The sequence below is a fragment of the Styela clava genome, chromosome 11 (assembly GCF_964204865.1).
Source record: "Styela clava chromosome 11, kaStyClav1.hap1.2, whole genome shotgun sequence".
In the NCBI taxonomy this organism is placed as follows: domain Eukaryota; kingdom Metazoa; phylum Chordata; class Ascidiacea; order Stolidobranchia; family Styelidae; genus Styela; species Styela clava.
Window position 1 is genome coordinate 14,751,626 of NC_135260.1, and position 17,050 is coordinate 14,768,675.

At 33.5% G+C, this 17,050-nt stretch overlaps 3 protein-coding genes across 7 annotated transcripts; 1 reads left to right on the plus strand and 2 right to left on the minus strand.

The window, feature by feature from the left end:
- Window positions 1-219: 219 nt before the first annotated feature.
- On the minus strand, window positions 220-2,814 carry LOC120348196 (uncharacterized). The gene is made up of 4 exons (XM_039418324.2): window positions 2,665-2,814; window positions 2,102-2,290; window positions 1,457-1,525; window positions 220-1,172 (listed from the first exon to the last, which is right to left on the minus strand). Exons 1-4 carry the CDS (start codon window positions 2,764-2,766, stop codon window positions 1,062-1,064), a joined length of 471 nt encoding a protein of 156 aa, XP_039274258.2. The 5' UTR covers window positions 2,767-2,814; the 3' UTR covers window positions 220-1,061.
- Window positions 2,815-5,025: 2,211 nt separating this feature from the next.
- On the minus strand, window positions 5,026-7,710 carry LOC120347619 (uncharacterized). 2 transcript variants are annotated; one of them, XM_039417665.2, is made up of 5 exons: window positions 7,032-7,710; window positions 6,667-6,773; window positions 6,236-6,427; window positions 6,045-6,113; window positions 5,026-5,406 (listed from the first exon to the last, which is right to left on the minus strand). In XM_039417665.2, the coding sequence occupies exons 2-5, from the start codon at window positions 6,769-6,771 to the stop codon at window positions 5,302-5,304; spliced, it is 471 nt and encodes a 156-aa protein (XP_039273599.2). In that variant the 5' UTR covers window positions 6,772-6,773; window positions 7,032-7,710; the 3' UTR covers window positions 5,026-5,301. The 2 variants fall into 2 exon arrangements, with proteins under 2 accessions (XP_039273599.2, XP_077973967.1); XM_078117841.1 differs by lacking the exon at window positions 7,032-7,710 and having other exon boundaries at window positions 6,667-7,025.
- A 1,921-nt stretch (window positions 7,711-9,631) lies between these two features.
- On the plus strand, window positions 9,632-16,935 carry LOC120347444 (glycine amidinotransferase, mitochondrial-like). 4 transcript variants are annotated; one of them, XM_078117789.1, is made up of 13 exons: window positions 9,633-9,734; window positions 9,939-9,989; window positions 10,511-10,555; window positions 11,693-11,743; window positions 12,375-12,425; window positions 12,800-12,922; window positions 13,255-13,450; window positions 14,161-14,351; window positions 15,176-15,313; window positions 15,484-15,651; window positions 16,025-16,088; window positions 16,244-16,360; window positions 16,600-16,935. In XM_078117789.1, the coding sequence occupies exons 1-13, from the start codon at window positions 9,705-9,707 to the stop codon at window positions 16,707-16,709; spliced, it is 1,335 nt and encodes a 444-aa protein (XP_077973915.1). In that variant the 5' UTR covers window positions 9,633-9,704; the 3' UTR covers window positions 16,710-16,935. The 4 variants fall into 4 exon arrangements, with proteins under 4 accessions (XP_077973917.1, XP_077973915.1, XP_077973916.1 ...); XM_078117791.1 differs by lacking the exon at window positions 12,375-12,425 and having other exon boundaries at window positions 9,632-9,734; XM_078117790.1 differs by lacking the exon at window positions 10,511-10,555 and having other exon boundaries at window positions 9,656-9,734.
- The last annotated feature ends 115 nt before the right edge of the window (window positions 16,936-17,050 follow it).

Genomic DNA, 17,050 nt, shown 5'->3' on the forward strand with positions numbered 1-17,050 from the left:
TCCCTGTTTTGCATAACCTTCCTATTCATGTTGTCTGTGTGCATCATTTTTTTTTTGAGTAGAGTAGCCTACACATTTCGGATTTGATGTAAGTTATTAGAGCATGCTTGCAAACAATCATGTACCAATTAGCATAAAAACGGTCAGTATCGAGATCCTTGATCCATTAATTAGCCCATATCTCATCCCATCCTTTCACACATTGGTAAACAAAATCTGTCAAGTTTTCCATCATATTTTTATCATGTTAAGTTAGTAATAAAATATTTACAAATAATATAGTTTTTTTTTCTGAGTTTATTTCATGAAGGTTTTGAGCTGCCGTATTTGATTTCCGTCGAGCACCTATCAGTTTGATTTTGGTTGATCTTCTTTTCAGGAAAAAGCTTTTGCTAAACATTTGTTTCTGCTTAAAGTATTCAGAAGCAAAATTAAATTTCCCACAATCCATTTTCCTGGCAAATTTCGGTAGCCTTAGCCCCTTGTGTTTCGGTTGTTAGAGATTAGTGATAGAGAAACGGACCAATCAATTGCATTTACACTTTACTGAATCTTGCATTGTGTGAGCATTATACAAAGAAGTAAAATGCAGGGCAAATTGTGATCAAAAAAGAGAAACATGCCGATTGAATTCTACGCTTCACGAAATCATACTTTGTGCTAGCAATATTGGAAAATCTTAGTCAAATGCAGTAAAACACAATAAAATAGAGAAGAACATGGAAGCAACCACCTTAGACTGCACGATTCTGCAAGGCGAATTACTTTGTACAGATAAAACATGACAACAGCAATCATGCTGTTTTGACGAAAAGCAAACAGGGTTATATAAACGAGATCTTAGTCAAAAAAAATCTTAAATTGTTTTGTTTGATAGAAGCCTGCGTAAATAGTATAGGTCTTGAAACACATTCCAGAGCAATAAAGATAAAGACGCAAAGTGTCTATTTACAGAAAATGAATGATGACAAGGTATGTTATAATACTTAAAATAAGAAATGTTTTCCAGTCTGAAAAGGCATGACGTTTTCAGTTCTCTCATTCAAGTCCGTTTGTGTGCATTAATACCTCTCTTTGAAATCATTTCGATCGTACCGAAAGGAGGGCTTTTCGAAGCGTATATAGGTCCTGCAATGGCTTTTCCAGTCCTCTCTTCCATATTCTTTTTCCATCTATCGAGAGAACATCATGAATTAACATCCAGTTATAACATTTCATATTACGTTATTGCAGTTTTTAGGTATGGAATGAATGGCCAATAAAAAAAGCAAATGTTATGTTGCACTTAAATCTTAGTTGGATCATATTTTTAAATCATAAAATCGCCTTTTTGATTTGTTCTTTGTTCACCCTTATAGATAGTTTTATTTTAATATTACCGTATATACGATTATTTGCAAAATTTGAAACCCAATCATTTATATTCTTCTCAATTTTTCGATGAATAAGTTCTTACCCGTCTCAACTTTTCGTGAGCGTCATTGTCGAGATCCGCAGTCAGGTCAATGGTTTTGTCATGATCAATCTAAATATAATGAAATCGTTGAAATTTAGTGAATATAACAGTTATTGGCAGTAAATATTATACTGGTCCCGTTCTAGTTTGCACACATGTTCTTGACATATATATATTTCGTTGAAAGAATCATTTTTGATCCCCGATTTCAGGGAATTTTACAATTTTGTGGGAAAGTTAGAGAAGTTTCAAAACAGTGTGAATTATGTTACTATTACATGCCAATTTAACAACAAAATCCTATTGTCTAAGAGTGAACAGAAACCTTAATGAATCACAGTTATATTCTGACTTGGTCAATGTGGTACAAATTGCTATGAGAGTTAACTAAATACTATTTTATGGTTCAGGCATTCAAACTTTACATTGAAACATTTCTATCAAAGTAAAACAAACATTATTCATCTACACCATAGAAAATGGAAGAACGACAGATATGATGTCCGCCTTTTTTGGTAATACTTTTACTTATATTAGTCGCCTTATCAATGTCCTCATTAGTCGATCATAGCTGGGAAAAGATTGTATAATTAAACTTGATTGAATTCATTATGTGAGTCAAATATTTTGTAAATAAAAACTCACCATTTTTCTAGGTTTCAGCTCAATTTCATTGGGGTGTTTTATTGCATCAATCACTTTATCCATTTCATATATTCGTACAGAAAGTATGGCAACAACAATAATCAAGGCCAGTATAAAAGCCGGGCCCAATGTATCCCAAAAGACACGTTTCAATCCCCCATTTGATTTTTCTGCCATTGTATCAGGTACCTGAAAGTATAAGGACTTGTGGCTGTTTTTTTAGGCCTGTTGTTATCATTAATACTGATAATGTAATGAATTTGCAGTTTTTCACAATTTCACAAATCTTATACGGTTTCACAAATTTGTTGAAATTTTATGAGGCCATGATGATCAACAAAGCAGCATTTCACGTTTAGAATTTGAAATCTGACTAATTAGTAAAGTGTGTCTATTGGTGAACATCGTTAGTTATAAATAATTAGGTCAGATATCAGTTGGTTATTCAGACATTTGTGTGTTTGGGTACATGATCTTTAACATAAATGTAATTTTGCTAGTTTAGCTAATATTTTAAATTTATTGTTATACTTTAGACTATATATATAGATTTACCAACATACATTGTCGTCGTTCTCCGTGATGTTTTCGCCAGGAAGCGGCAATTCAACGTCGCTGAACACCTCTTTCTGTTTGTCTTCGATCACGACCGATTGTGACACCATTTTATATAGTTGATGGAAACTAGTTCGTAAAACTATATTGCAAATAAAAATTCCTGGAAAATATGAATGAATAGAGAACTGAGGTAATTTGCCTCGTGATCACATTATGTTGGGGGTGAATTAAAATTATATAATCTTGTTCATTAGCTTTGTATTTCCAAGTATTCTTGTTTGATTTATTTAATTCTTTGCTTCAAAAACAGGTTAGTTAGTTGTTAGCTTGAATTTCCACGTTTTGAAAAGATTGTTTATTCAAAATATTAATCTCCATACACGAATTTTACCTCCGTTTTTTTTAATTACACTTTTCTCGAACTTTTTCAAGCACGGTTTTCTATCCAAATGGACGTGAATGACGATTGAGGCTCTTTTATTGCAATAATTCATTTTTTTCATTTTTACAATCACAACTATTTCTTTTTTCTTGGAATCATATAAAGTGTAAAGTATTACAATCCTTGTGATACGTTGCATCATGGTGGCGTGATGCATTGCATTTATTTCTAAATATTAAATTTGACATCAATTTTAGATATAGAATACTTTCATTTTTATAATAACAAAACCCAATTACTGTGCTTGATATTTTCATAACAAGGTTTGACGTCAATCGTTATGAAAATTTTCGCTTTCTGTTTATTTATTGTAAAGCATATATATGTTCAAAGAGATCAAGTTATCTATATAATATTGCAGTAGCTATGTACAATGATAAAATTTACCTTTATTGGTTGTAAATAGAATGACAACGAACACCGCAGCCATTAAATTCAATCTCCTAGTATCCTGTACATTCTGAACTTACAAATTACAAAACGAATATATTGAGAATCAATAAATACTTGAAAATCTCTAAAAAGCGATATAAATTTTCTTTTGGACATGATCATACTTGAAGGGAAGGTTTCTTCTTGCATGATTTCAAAATGTGAAAATTTCGAGACAAAATGAAACATCAATGTTAGAACAGAAAGATATAAGATGAAGAAGTATATACAAAAAATAGATGTTTTATACAATGAAATTTACTCGGAAGTGCGTCCCGGACTCATTTATGGCCTAGCTCCAGTGATTTCCTCTTACGCGGGAGGACACATGAGCTTGTGTAAATTGATCTATCTAGCTTGAATAACGTTAATTTCTCAAAGTCATCGTTATTGTTGAGAGGAAAATATAACCATCAAAATTAAGTCAATTCTAGATTCGATTCTATTCAAAGTGAACAATCCCATACTCATGATTTTTCTAGCAATTCTAAAACAAAATGTTGACTGAGTGTAGTTTATGTCATGTTATCAGCAACTGGTAACTATATACAATACATTGAACCCTAAATGTTTCAATCAATGACGAAATTTAGAGAAAATAGAGGTGTTTCGATTCGTATTTTTGCTTATTTTTCCAATATCACTCGTGAAATCAGGAATTACTAAGGCAGTATTATTGAGATGAGATACCAGATGAGTAGTAGCGGGTAATGGTATAAATTAAAAAAAAAACACCGAGTTGGGATACATTTTCACAGAGATCAATATTTAACAAGCGGCATTATGTGTTTAAAATAGCCCATATATATGTATATGTGTGTGTTTATTCATATTGCTGTCCGAGATTCGAGGTAAAGTGGGATTGCGTATACGAGCATCACACGTGGACAGTTTTGAGCGTGTTTGCCGGCACCAATATTTCTTGGTAATTTCTCAGTAGCTCCCGGTTTTCGATGTGTTTACTATCATACCGGACGAGACGCGTTGCTTGGAGCTTTTTTCATGATAAATTGTTTTTAATTTGATATCAACCAGGCATCGTATTCTCGATTAGGACTAATTATACATGAGACAATCAAAGTAAGCATGCAGATTGACAAAAATATCACTGACAAAAAACTGTTTCACGTTAGAGTTTTTACTTTCATTTCGAACCGTTTTTCTTGCCTTTATTATTACATTTAAATATAATTAGTAAATTTTTTGCTCAATATTGAGCAATCATTACAAAAATAGCATTTCAAACGTCTTCAATTGGAAATTAAGATCGCACAATTTAACACAATTATACTCAATATCACCACAATTGCGTGATAACTTGTCTGTAACTTGCAATACAGTGAATGAATTATTGGAATTCATTGATGGAAATATTACACAAATTGTTTCTGATTTCATATTGGGCGCATAATGGATGTTTTCCCGATAATGACAATAGAACTTTCTTCATATGCTCATCTCAAATTTTTTTCTAGAAAATGACGCTTATATATACAATGCAATTATTTATTACAAAATGACAAGTATATTCAAGAGTGCAACTTATGGAATTCATATTTTAACATTACGCAATTATATCACATAAGTTTGTTCCCGTAAAAATAACTGATAAACCAAAAATAAATCACAGGCAATACTAATGAACAATATTTTGATCTTGCGGAGCTCAGTACAACCTCAAAATGGCCTCATTTCTGACCAAAAATTATATACAAAAATAATAACTACATCAACAACAATGCTAAATAATATTTATGTTTGATGACATCTAATTGAGAAGGTAGTCATCAGGACAATCATCATACGTTCTGGTTATGATAAGAACAAGACGGACTCTCCCAAACCATTGATTGGCTCCATAGCTCCTGTCCATCTGTTGTGTATAATAATATACTGATTGCGTATAAAAAACAAGGTTCATGGAAGTTTGTGTCAGATGTAGAGCTGGGCATTTCAAATGATATATTCGAATACAATATTAAACCATTCAATGATTCAGATTAAAATATCGATTCGCCGCCATCTTTTTTTGCCACCAAAAGTCGAGGTAAATTCCTCAATTTTCCTAAATTTTCAAAATTTTCTGACATATGAATCTTTTTCTTCTTGGTGAGTTATTGGTGACAAAATGTTTCTTATTGTGTGCAAACGCTCAGCACACTGTCTGAGTGATGGATTTTATGTTTTCAGTAATTTATGTGTCTGAAGGGTCCATCACAATAATAAGTCACATAGAATTGCATATCTTCCAAGTATTCGAAAATCGTTTTAAAAAAATTATACTATTCGATTCTGAAATCATCAGTTATTCGAAAATTCCCAGCTCTAGCAATTTGAAATGAAGTTTCAAGTATGTAACCCATTGAAAACTAAAATATTATATCGATTTACTTACTTGCATCGATCGTTTTCAAGTGGTGAAAGTATTGTAGCGAAAACTTATGAATATGTATATGCAAATTTTGGCTTATAATTTTGAAGATACAGGTATGAGAATGGAGGAGTGCAAACCTGGTGAAGTTTTTCGTGGTCAGCATCATCAACACTTGCCGATAGATCAACACTTTTTTCGCGGTCAACCTGGAATAGGCAAAATAAAAATTGAACAATTTTTGAGGCAATGATAACTTGTGAAAATTCACACATGAAATTTCATGTAATAAAATTTAATTTCTAATATACTCGTATATATTAAAACATACCATTTTCTGGGGTTTCAATTCGATTTCATCTTCTCTATTTCTCATATTTTCCAATTTTTTGTTTAGGTTGATGATGTAAATACCAAGGATGAAAACAGTAATTATAAGGGCAATATTCAAAATTAGACTTGCTGAGCTTCCCCAATCCTTCTTAAACTGTTTCACGCGAGAATGTTTTCCAATCTGTGTAATCTGAAAGACCAAACTTTTAAGAGTAGACTAATAAAAAACCCTTCGTCATTTTGGGTCGTAGTTCGTTAGTTTTATGTATTCAATATTTGAAGATGTTGACAATCAAATGTGCACTATTTGTAATTTTTTCTAAAGCAGGTTTTCGAACATTCATTTGGAAACCAAAATTCATTATGCAGGAGAATTTACGTGTTACCTATGTGTAAGGCTCAACTTTTTCGGTAAGTATAATTTTTTACCTCGTATCCATTGGCAACGGCTGACTCTTGGCCGGGAAGTTGCACTTTCACATCATAACTTTTTTCGGTCTTGTCCGAATTTTTGATTGTAGTCTGCACCACCATTATTACTTATCGATCTTAAGATCGGTAAGTATATTGATAGGTATTTGTATGTCTGTGTGTGTGTGTGTGTGTGTCTGTTAGATGAACGCGATATCTCACGAACGCGTGGTTGAATCTGCTCCAAATTTTGCATGTGCATGCACCTTACCTCGGACCAGACGCCTATCGATTTTGGGTTAATTATGTCGTATAATTAGCGAGTTATTAACTAATTACCGATCTGAGATCGATAAGTCTTCGGTCTCCGACCGATATTCTCGTTATGTTATTATTCTGTTCTGATATTTAACTCAGTTCTTTATTTATACACGTTACAGGTTCATTTTTTTTAATCAACCTGACAATTAAATATGAATATTTGAGCCAACATACATAATATTTCACATGGGCCTGTTTCCACTACGTATAGTCGTATACAAGAAGAGCAATTTTATACCGTTGCTAGTTTTTGTATTTAATTCTTAAATCATATCAAATCTTATTATATCTGTTGCAAGAAGCTTTATTTCCAGATTATAGCAAATACGACCAGACTTTGTTGTATCGTCTTAAAATTTTAGAATGTATGTGGCATGTGCACCTATCTGATTATTCTTTCAGTTTTGAGGTCTTTTATGTTACAAACTCTCCCAATAATAATTACCCCCTGAGGTGATGATTAGGGATGTGTTATACCCGATAATGGGCTTCGAAATGTTCAGAACAGATTCTCATTTGTAACTCACTAACAACAGTTTACCTCATTGCAGAAAACCATGCTAAACTCAGTGCTCTATAAAAATACAAGAGCGTGGCATGATAAGCACAACGTCATATTTGCTAATGCATGTCACTACGTTAGCTAACATCAGCATGACACTTTTCACATAAATACGTAACTTTCAAAACACGAAATATAACAATATAACAATACTTCTTCACAAGTACCTGGCAACACGAAAAGTTGACTGGATGTTGGTAACCAACATTTCATCAAGCACAAGTCAAATTGCCTAAACCTAATCCACTATACAAAGAATTGTTCGACATGATCTATTATTCCCGAAAGTAAAACGAGTGTGGAGAGCCCTCAAACAAAACTTTTCACTTTCAAGGGGGATTGACGCAAGATCGCGATGTGAACATTTGCCGACAATATTGCAAAAACATTACATATTGTTATCGTGTAGATATTTTATGTTCTTTATGCTCAAAACTTTTATGCTACTCAGGCACAGACTTGAGCACACTCACTCAAAATCAAATCTTCGTGAAAACACTGAAAAGCTTTGAAAAACATACATGGTATAGGGACAATTGCCATATTACCAGGCTTGTCCAGGGATAGCACACATTTGTATAAAAATATGTCCCATGGACAAGCCTGCATGCTACAGTACATCTTCAATGGTTTCAAATTTAAATTGTGTCAATAGACAAAATAAATTTTCATATTTGTAAATTGGAAATATCGATTTTCTCCACAAATAGTAAACCTATGCGCGCCTTCGTGCCCCTATATTAGAGCATTGCTCTCTTATTTATTGTATTATTGTCTCTTATAATTTGATACAATGGTTCCCAACCGTTTTACCTTGGCGGACCGGCAACAAATATTGAAATCAATAAAATAGAAAATAATAACCCGTGTTTGAGTAACATACTCAATGTTTTGGCACAAAATAGAACAAAAAAAATCATAAACAGTTCAAACAACAAACGGTCAATTAGACCCAAATGTGTACCTCCACATTCATGTGGACGCAGAACATTGGCCAAAAGATGAGAATATTTGAACGCGTGCGACGATAACGCTCCACAAGAATAATCCTATTCAGTGCATGGTTTTGAATAACCTTTCATATAATTTCTTTTGTTTTGCTGTGCCATTTGGTAGTAGATGGTGGTTAGCGGAAAGCAGCTGCATCTTTGGTCAAGTGTCGGAAAAAAAGCGGATCCGTCGGAAGATTCGATAATGTGTGGGTTATTGGGTATATATGAACACCACGTCAAAAGCGTCTGAGATTCAAAATAACTTCGAGCTCTTTGGCAAACATGGGAAGACTTGATACAACGTTGTTTATTGTTCAATTTTAATTTTGAATATTAATAAGAACATTGCAATTTATTTTTGACTTAATAATAACATTTGCATTGATACACAGATATTCCAGATAATTTCTTCATATTTTATTGTAGCTCTTCGTCTCTATCTTAGCACCTTAATCAATTATAAATCATTCAGGCCGTCATACCGTACAGTACAGTTGTAGTCACCCATTGATGAAAATGCCCTGAAGCGCTAAAATGTTTTTATATACCAGAATAAGCTGATTGAGAGGGGAAGGCCATGTTGAATAGGATATTGCAGTACTGTAGATGGTGACAGTTCGTATGACAGTAATATACAGATGAAAATTTATTCCAAGTACTTCAATGTGTATTATTTATTCAATATCCGCAAATAGCCATATATATAGAATCTCCGCCTCTTTTCTATTATACGTACTTCGCAAAATTCGAATCGGCACCCTGAATCTGCAATTTAATGTCTGAAAATGTATTACCGTTTATTAATAATATTGTTATAATTGCAAAATTTCGCAGCCCTTGCCATATTGAAATCAAAGGTGTATTTTAGGTTACCGTATGTTCCATGGACTTGTCCAAGATATAAAAAAAAATATATTTGAGGGACGTAGTCATCCGACACAACGCTAAAAGTGCATGAAAGTATTATAGGTATAGATACGGAGTTTCATGGTTTAAAATTTAAACTCTATCTATGGATCATCTCGGTTTCTTGAGATTCATCAGCATACACATTAGATTAAAAGACAGCAGATTAGATTTATGAGCGAGTGTCACGACTACTGTTTCCTGTATTAATCCAGCATATATATATATAAATACGTTTTGACTTTTGCCTACAGTAGCGTACTATCCAAGACAATATGCTTCGTAGCAGGATTTCGAGTTTTCTGGTAAGAAGATTTATATAGATTTCTTAGTAATTGCTTTAATCAGGATAATAATTTCACATAAAGATAGGGTAGTATCTGTACCTACCAGCTTTGCAGTGTGTCATAAATATGGCAAAGTATCATATATTATATATATATATATATAAAGTAATCAACGAATTTCATTCTGATAATGGGTGTGAAATGACATTTTATTTTTTCCAGATTAACCATGGAAGAAATCCAATTAGAAATTTTTCAGCAAATCCAGCGGTGGTATGTATATTCATTGCTACTATAGGATAAGATAGGATTCACATAGGTACCCTGGGGCGGAGGAAAGTCGATAAGAAGGCTTATTCGTATGGCGTACCACGGACTCTCGTTTGGTTACCAGCCCATTTCGGGTATGGGATAAGTTAGCCAGTTATTTGTTTCAGATCATGGATTTGATGGTGAAGGAAGCCGTATCCGACCAGCGGGTACGTGAACCACCCTACGGAGGCGAGGAGTCTGGCAATCCTATTGCACATAATTATTAGGGATTTAAACCTGCGAATCCACGCTTTTAATCATCATTGTAGAATATATGGGCATAATAGACTTTACTAAAGCGACACAAGTTTAGTACAAGACCATCCTCTAAAACGAGATGGGCTCATCCCACAGATTTATATTTAATAAACACGGCAAATTCTGACCTCTAAGTGAATAGTATCATTTATAATACTGTGGAACAAACGGCTTATAAAGTATGAGCGCACAAACGAAATCAACATTTTTCTTCTTATACACAGCGCGGAAGGAATCCAGTTCGGAGCATTTCGGCGAATCCTACGCTTGTAAGTTTATTGCTATTCTACATTTTCGGGGTCAAGCATATACGTTTCTAATCGTCCTAATATTTCATTTTATACACTCGTTTGTAAGGATGTGCAATCATACAAGTGGAAAGATTTTCAATGAATAAGGTTATATATACGATATTCCCGTAATTTATTCTTGATACTGGATGATAAAAATTAATATCAATCAGTTTATGCCAAAAAACCATCCACGTAACTAAAGCATGGCTCTAGGTCGGATCAGTGGTTCATCTTCAATTTTTAATTTTATTCGTGGTATTGATTTGCAATTCGTGCCGGAGAACTATCCGCGTATAAATAAAGAAAGTAACCCGAAAGGAAGCTCTCGTGACTTTTAAAATCATCCGTGATTAATTGATTTTCATTTCCTTGGAGCCATGCAAGACATTGCTACTACTATACGATGAGGTCATTTGGGACAAATATTTTATTTTGGTGGAATTTGAGGTATTTACAGCGACGATTTTCAGATTTCGATTCAAGCCCCAACCCGACAAACAATCATCGACTCTAACTTTAAAACTTGAAAATATCTGGCTATCCCCGGAGAGTAATAAAATGGATGACATATCTTACTATGCTTACTAGTTCCGGAAATTCGACTTTGTGCGGGGCGTAATTGCCTTAATTAATGCCTATCTCAAATAATCGCTTTAATGCCTTTTTTATGTGGCGTTTTTACACCTTTACTCCTTATAAAGCTACAATGAAGCATCCACTATTCCCTTCTAGAAAGGTCGGAATCTCCTCGATTCGGCACCTAGTCACGTTCAACGAGTTTATCACAAGGCATTTTAAATCTGAACTAATAGACTAAGAAAATTTTTGGGTACTTCAAACATGCAACACTCTTACACCATGCGGGTATATTAAGTAATAACATTTAAGTAATAACGGAGAACTTCATCATACCGCGCCGAACATTTGGTCACGTCCAACGCGTATATCACAAGGCATTTTAAATACTTTAAATCTGAACTAATAAATTGAGGAAATTTTTGGGTGCTTCAGACATGAAACACTCTACAGCTCCATATACGGATATATTAAAAAATAAAGAAGACTTTTGTGGACGCAATAGGTACAAAAATGTACACAAATTTATTTTTTCAGATACAGCCAAGGAGACAACCAATTAAAAAGTTTGAGGAAATTCCTACCGTGGTAATTTTATTTATATTTTAAATTTTAATCTGAGTGCGCTATAGGAGTATACCGAACTTTAGTGGAGTACAAGAAGATAGTTTTATTCAACACTTTCACTGACTCGAGATGAGCTCACCCTATACATTCCTAAGAAAACCAGCAATATTCATTTGAGTTAAGGTAGCCGGACAACTATTAGTAATATTTTTATATATGATTAGCGATATATATACATAAAAAGACCCCTTCAACAAATCCGTCAATGGTAATCTCATTTTCATAGTTTCTTCTGTTTTATAATTGTATATATATACAAATGCCAGCAAAATGGTGTGTATGCTGACCAGACTAAAATTAAAACAAATTACATGACGGCGCAAACCTATAAACTTTAGTGAGATTATTCTTTATATATATCTAGATTTATTGAATAATATTATAGATGAGATTGGTTTTAGTCTGATAATCATAACTAATCAAGAGATTATAAACTTATTCAGTAAATGCCAATTCTTAATGTATGGAATAAAATTGGCGAATATAATAATTTCTGGCGCCCAAATATCTTTTGAGAGCGCCAAGATGAAGTATATATATATAAATTTCGATTTTGCAATATGGGAATCTAAGGAATTGTTGAATCTCCCAGGGACTACTAAGAAGCAATCAAGTCAGAGCCATTTCAACAAACCCAGCGTTGGTAATTTCATTATCATTTATAAGCTTTGATTTTTGAGAAATCTAGTATATATATGTTTTACATTTTTATATCGTGGATCGATTGTTCATTTCCTACTTTCATTCACTGAACGAACGCGAGTTCGTGCGATTGCATTAATCAATTTTGGGGTAACTGTCAAAACTGATTATAGCGAAGACGAACACAATTAATAGAAACATGTCAGTGATCGTTTATGACTTGACTTTTTGATTTCTTTAACTTCTTCACCTAATCCTAACACCGTCTTGAAGATCTATCTGTACAAATGACACATATGGAATAAACACATATCAAAACATATTTGCATATGGAACTCTAACTAATGAGCTTGACAACCGACTTCTTTGTTTCAGAATTTAAAAGAAGATAGCGAGGAATGTCCAGTATCTTCCTACAACGAATGGGATCCATTAGAAGAAATTATTGTAGGAAGAGCCGAGGGACTTACTGTTCCAAACTTAACTGTAGACATTAAGGTAAATAATATGCGACCGTTTACACTGAGCAGGAGGATATATTTCAATTGAATGTAATTTACTGGCAGCGATGTAGATCGTCGGACTTTAGACTGCGTGGGCATTCGTCCTTCTAAGAATTTTGAGAGAGGTCTCCATTCTTGTTATAATTGGTTACCATAACATCATCAGATGTGTTTGCATACGAAGGTGTAAATTTATGTTTGACTGCATAATTTTGAAGAAAAAATGTGCCATAGTAATACGTTGTACTTGTATCATAATATTTGTTTGAAAGCCCGAATGAATTGAACCCTTTTTAACGCAAAATTGCAATTGAATTATTTTTTCAGTCGATTGTATCCGAGGAGCATTGGGATTTCTTTCAAAGAGATGCAGGCAAACCTTTCCCCGAAAAATATGTACAAAGAGCAATCAGAGAAGTTGAAGAGTTTTGCAATATCTTGCGCCGAGAAGGAATTGTCGTTCGCCGTCCAGATATTGTAGATTGGGCAAAAGTATGCGAGACGCCTGACTTTAAAACTGCAGGTAAAACCATTAAAAAGCATTAAAAAAAATTTTTTTAATGCACTCTAGTGCGCAATAATCTATACATAAGTGATTTTTATTCTTTTTGTAAACATATATATTTATTTTAACTATCAGTTGAGGTTACGCAAGACTAACTACCTTTCCTATGCCTTTGTGGAAGTGGAAGTTCTTGCACTGCCCCCAATTTTATTTCTCTATATTTGAAAACAAATTCAACAATTGCTAACCATTATTTATGTGCATGTCATCGCGTTACCATAGTCATCATAGTTTAAAAAGGCTTGTCTGAAGAAGTCTGAACCTGGTCAGACGAAACGTTACAGAAATGCATTTGTGTTAGTGCAAAGAAAGACTCTTGAAACAGTATAATCATTTTAGATGTCAGATTAAATCTTTAAAATCTTCGTCATCACAGCATCTATACTTTCCTTAAACAAATTCAATTGTACTTGTTCCATGAGAAGTCCTGAATAAAAATACTACAAAATTTTGTAAACTTGACGATGAGGAAATTTAATATAGGGTAGAACCAAATTAAAATGACCTCACTTGAAATTAAATTCAATATCTGCTACAATTAGACGACAAAACTTAGAGCCTAGTTAAAAATGAATTGACGTTGATAATTCTTTTCAATATTTTATATTCAATCTCCAGCGTCGTCTATCTGCATTTCCCCTATTCTAACTTCGAATATTTATTTTCAGGTCAAGGTTCAGCTATGCCTAGGGATTTGCTCATCGTTTTTGGGGACGAAATTATCGAAGCACCAATGGCGTGGCGTTCAAGATTCTTTGAATATCGAGCTTACCGTAGCATTGTGAAAGATTATTTCAGACGCGGAGCTAAATGGACAACAGCACCAAAGCCACTAATGAGCGACGAGCTTTATGATTCTGTGAGTATCGTTTGCAAATTTTATCATGATCCAACTTTCATAATAGAATATATATATTATAGAGCTGTGGTTCCCAACCTTTTTTTCAATAGACCCCAAATTAGAATTTTTTTTTTGTAAAATCTAGCGACCCAAGAACATGCTCAAATAAATACTAAACGACATGTCGTACTTTCATGGCCATTAATTCCCCCATAAATTACCCCAATGTGAGAAGGCAGCGCTTGTTTGCCATCGGCGAGTTTTTGAAATGGTGGCGTGGATTCACTTAGCAAAATGAATGATGCTAAGTTTTTTACACATTGATACTTCCCTCATATACAATCACTACACTTCAATAGCAAATATAAAATAAACAATAAAATTTATTAGAAAATAATATTAGTAACCTTTAGATTTTTGTTGAAAAAAACAAGCGACTCAAGAAAATTTTCAGTCCAAGTTTTGGGTCGCGGCCAATTGGTTGGGAAACACTGTGAAAGAGCACATCATGAAAATCAATACCATTTCTTAAAGGAACGTTGAGTTATGCAAAGCAGCTTTTAGCTGAAATCACTAGCTCAATTATTTTACACCGCCCTCCTAGGGAGTACAATTTCCAGCACACCAAAATTTTTGTTTTGAAAATGGCTTGAAAACATCTAGAATACAAAACATACAAATGCATGCTCAAATGTGATATGGTGGCTCAAAGTCCGGTACATGCAAATCCAATGGATCACATTCGAAATTTATGAGGCGGGTGTTTGGGTAGGTCAAAACGCATTTTGTCTCAATTTATTCGATTTTTTATATATTGATGTTTATGTTCTATATTTTGATAGAATTATCCAGTGGGAGATACAGAAGAATCCGAACGTATGACAAGACAAGGAAAATTTGTCGTCACTGAATTTGAGCCATGTTTCGATGCTGCTGACTTCATGAGAGCTGGAAAAGATATATTTGCACAACCAAGTCAAGTAAGTAGATGAATGTTTTGTAGGCTGTAATATTAGACATTGAAAAAATTTACAACTTACATATTATTCCGATTCTCTCAACAAGGGTTTGCCTGCTTGTATAAAGCTAGACTGTTCTATATATGTGTATTCTAAGTCTAGTCCAAAATGTGTTTTTGTTTGAATTCCAGGTGACTAATTTTATGGGCATTGAATGGATGAAACGACATTTGGAGCCGAAAGGATACAAAATACATATCGTAACTTTCAAGAATGCAAACCCAATGCACATTGATGCTACTTTTAGCATTGTTGGGCCAGGACTTGTAATTGTTAACCCAGCAAGACCATGTTATCAGGTATTTGCCCATATTCAAAAGATTTTAGTGTTGTGAATTTTGATATTGTACTTTCGTATGTATGTATGTGAGCATTTTCCATTCATTGGTACTGCAAACAGTAGTACATAAATGGGTTATTCTTCAGGCTAGGTAATAAGGTGCACTGAAACTTGCTGGATATAGTTTTTTTTATTACAATGTGAAATTACACTGTATGACATTTTTAGACCCAAAGCGGAAGATATCGAATATTTAGAATATTCTATTTTTTGTACTATCAAAATTAATCCCGGGAAATGACTACACACAGTTGCTGAAAATTCTAAAGTTTAATAATTTCTACCTCTGATTGTACTGAAATTCAACGACAAAACATATTTCTTATACTCAGATCGATCAATTTGAAAAGGCTGGATGGAAACTTGTTGAAGCGCCAAAACCTTGTATACCAGACTGTGAGTAATAAGTACATAAATACATCTATCGTTTACGTCTGATTGACTTGTGCTTTTGTGTCTTCTAAGTGCATTATATTGCATTTACAGGAACATTATCCAAATATAATATTAGACATCATTTTATGTATAATCAAGTCAATTTTGTTTTAAAGCTCACCCAGTTTGGCTTTCATCTAAATGGATTTCCATGAATACTCTTATGCTGGATGAAAATAGAGTCGTCTGTGAAGCGCAGGAGATCGACACTATTAAAATGTTTGAGAAACTGGGTAATAGTTTGTTTATATGTTTTCTGAATGTAATTATATATATAGGCGTCGTGATTGTGCGTGGGATAGGTTATGTCATTGGTTTAATTAAAAGCCCTATGATGAAAGGCAAATCATGCTCCATTCTAATACTGTCTCTTTAGAGGGTTTTACATAAAAAAAAAAAATGGACATCATGACCATTATAATATTCTGTTTACCGACATAGAAATAAACCCATATATATATTTATTTTCCAGGTATGGAAGTTATCAAAGTAAATTTCCGCCATGCAAATTCCTTTGGAGGTAGTTTTCACTGCTGGACTACGGACATTAGACGAAGGGGAACCTTACAATCCTATTTCTAAAAACTGTGAAATATAAAAAAGATCACTACCTCAACTACGTGAAAAAAAGATATACAGATGCCAATTTCGATTCAATGCAATTAATATTGTTTACTAGAAGTATGCATATTTGTTATTGTTGTGCCTTGCTTTATAACCATACATGCATTTGATCAATCTTTCATTTTTGAATGCCCATATCCTATTCTATATGCTGTTACTATATTATATAAAATGAAGTAAAATATCCAAAGTAGTAACATTCTGAAAATACTAGGTTTTTGTATGATATTGAATGCAGGTCCCTTCTCATTGTCTACTTCTTACTTCGTAGCCACAAGGATACTTGAACGAGATAGTAT

Excerpts from the sequence above, each read along its gene's own strand:
- LOC120347619 (XM_039417665.2), bottom strand. The coding sequence starts at position 6,771 with ATGGTGGTGCAGACTACAATCAAAAATTCGGACAAGACCGAAAAAAGT. Across the intron at positions 6,114-6,235 it reads AATTGAAACCCCAGAAAATG|GTTGACCGCGAAAAAAGTGT; the intron begins GTATGTTTTAAT and ends TGCCTATTCCAG. Across the intron at positions 5,407-6,044 it reads ACCACGAAAAACTTCACCAG|ATGGACAGGAGCTATGGAGC; the intron begins GTTTGCACTCCT and ends TATACACAACAG.
- LOC120348196 (XM_039418324.2), bottom strand. The coding sequence starts at position 2,766 with ATGGTGTCACAATCGGTCGTGATCGAAGACAAACAGAAAGAGGTGTTC. Across the intron at positions 1,526-2,101 it reads AGCTGAAACCTAGAAAAATG|ATTGATCATGACAAAACCAT; the intron begins GTGAGTTTTTAT and ends CATTATATTTAG. Across the intron at positions 1,173-1,456 it reads CTCACGAAAAGTTGAGACGG|ATGGAAAAAGAATATGGAAG; the intron begins GTAAGAACTTAT and ends TTCTCTCGATAG.
- LOC120347444 (XM_078117789.1), top strand. The coding sequence starts at position 9,705 with ATGCTTCGTAGCAGGATTTCGAGTTTTCTG. Across the intron at positions 12,426-12,799 it reads TTTCAACAAACCCAGCGTTG|AATTTAAAAGAAGATAGCGA; the intron begins GTAATTTCATTA and ends TCTTTGTTTCAG. Across the intron at positions 16,089-16,243 it reads AAAACCTTGTATACCAGACT|CTCACCCAGTTTGGCTTTCA; the intron begins GTGAGTAATAAG and ends TTTGTTTTAAAG.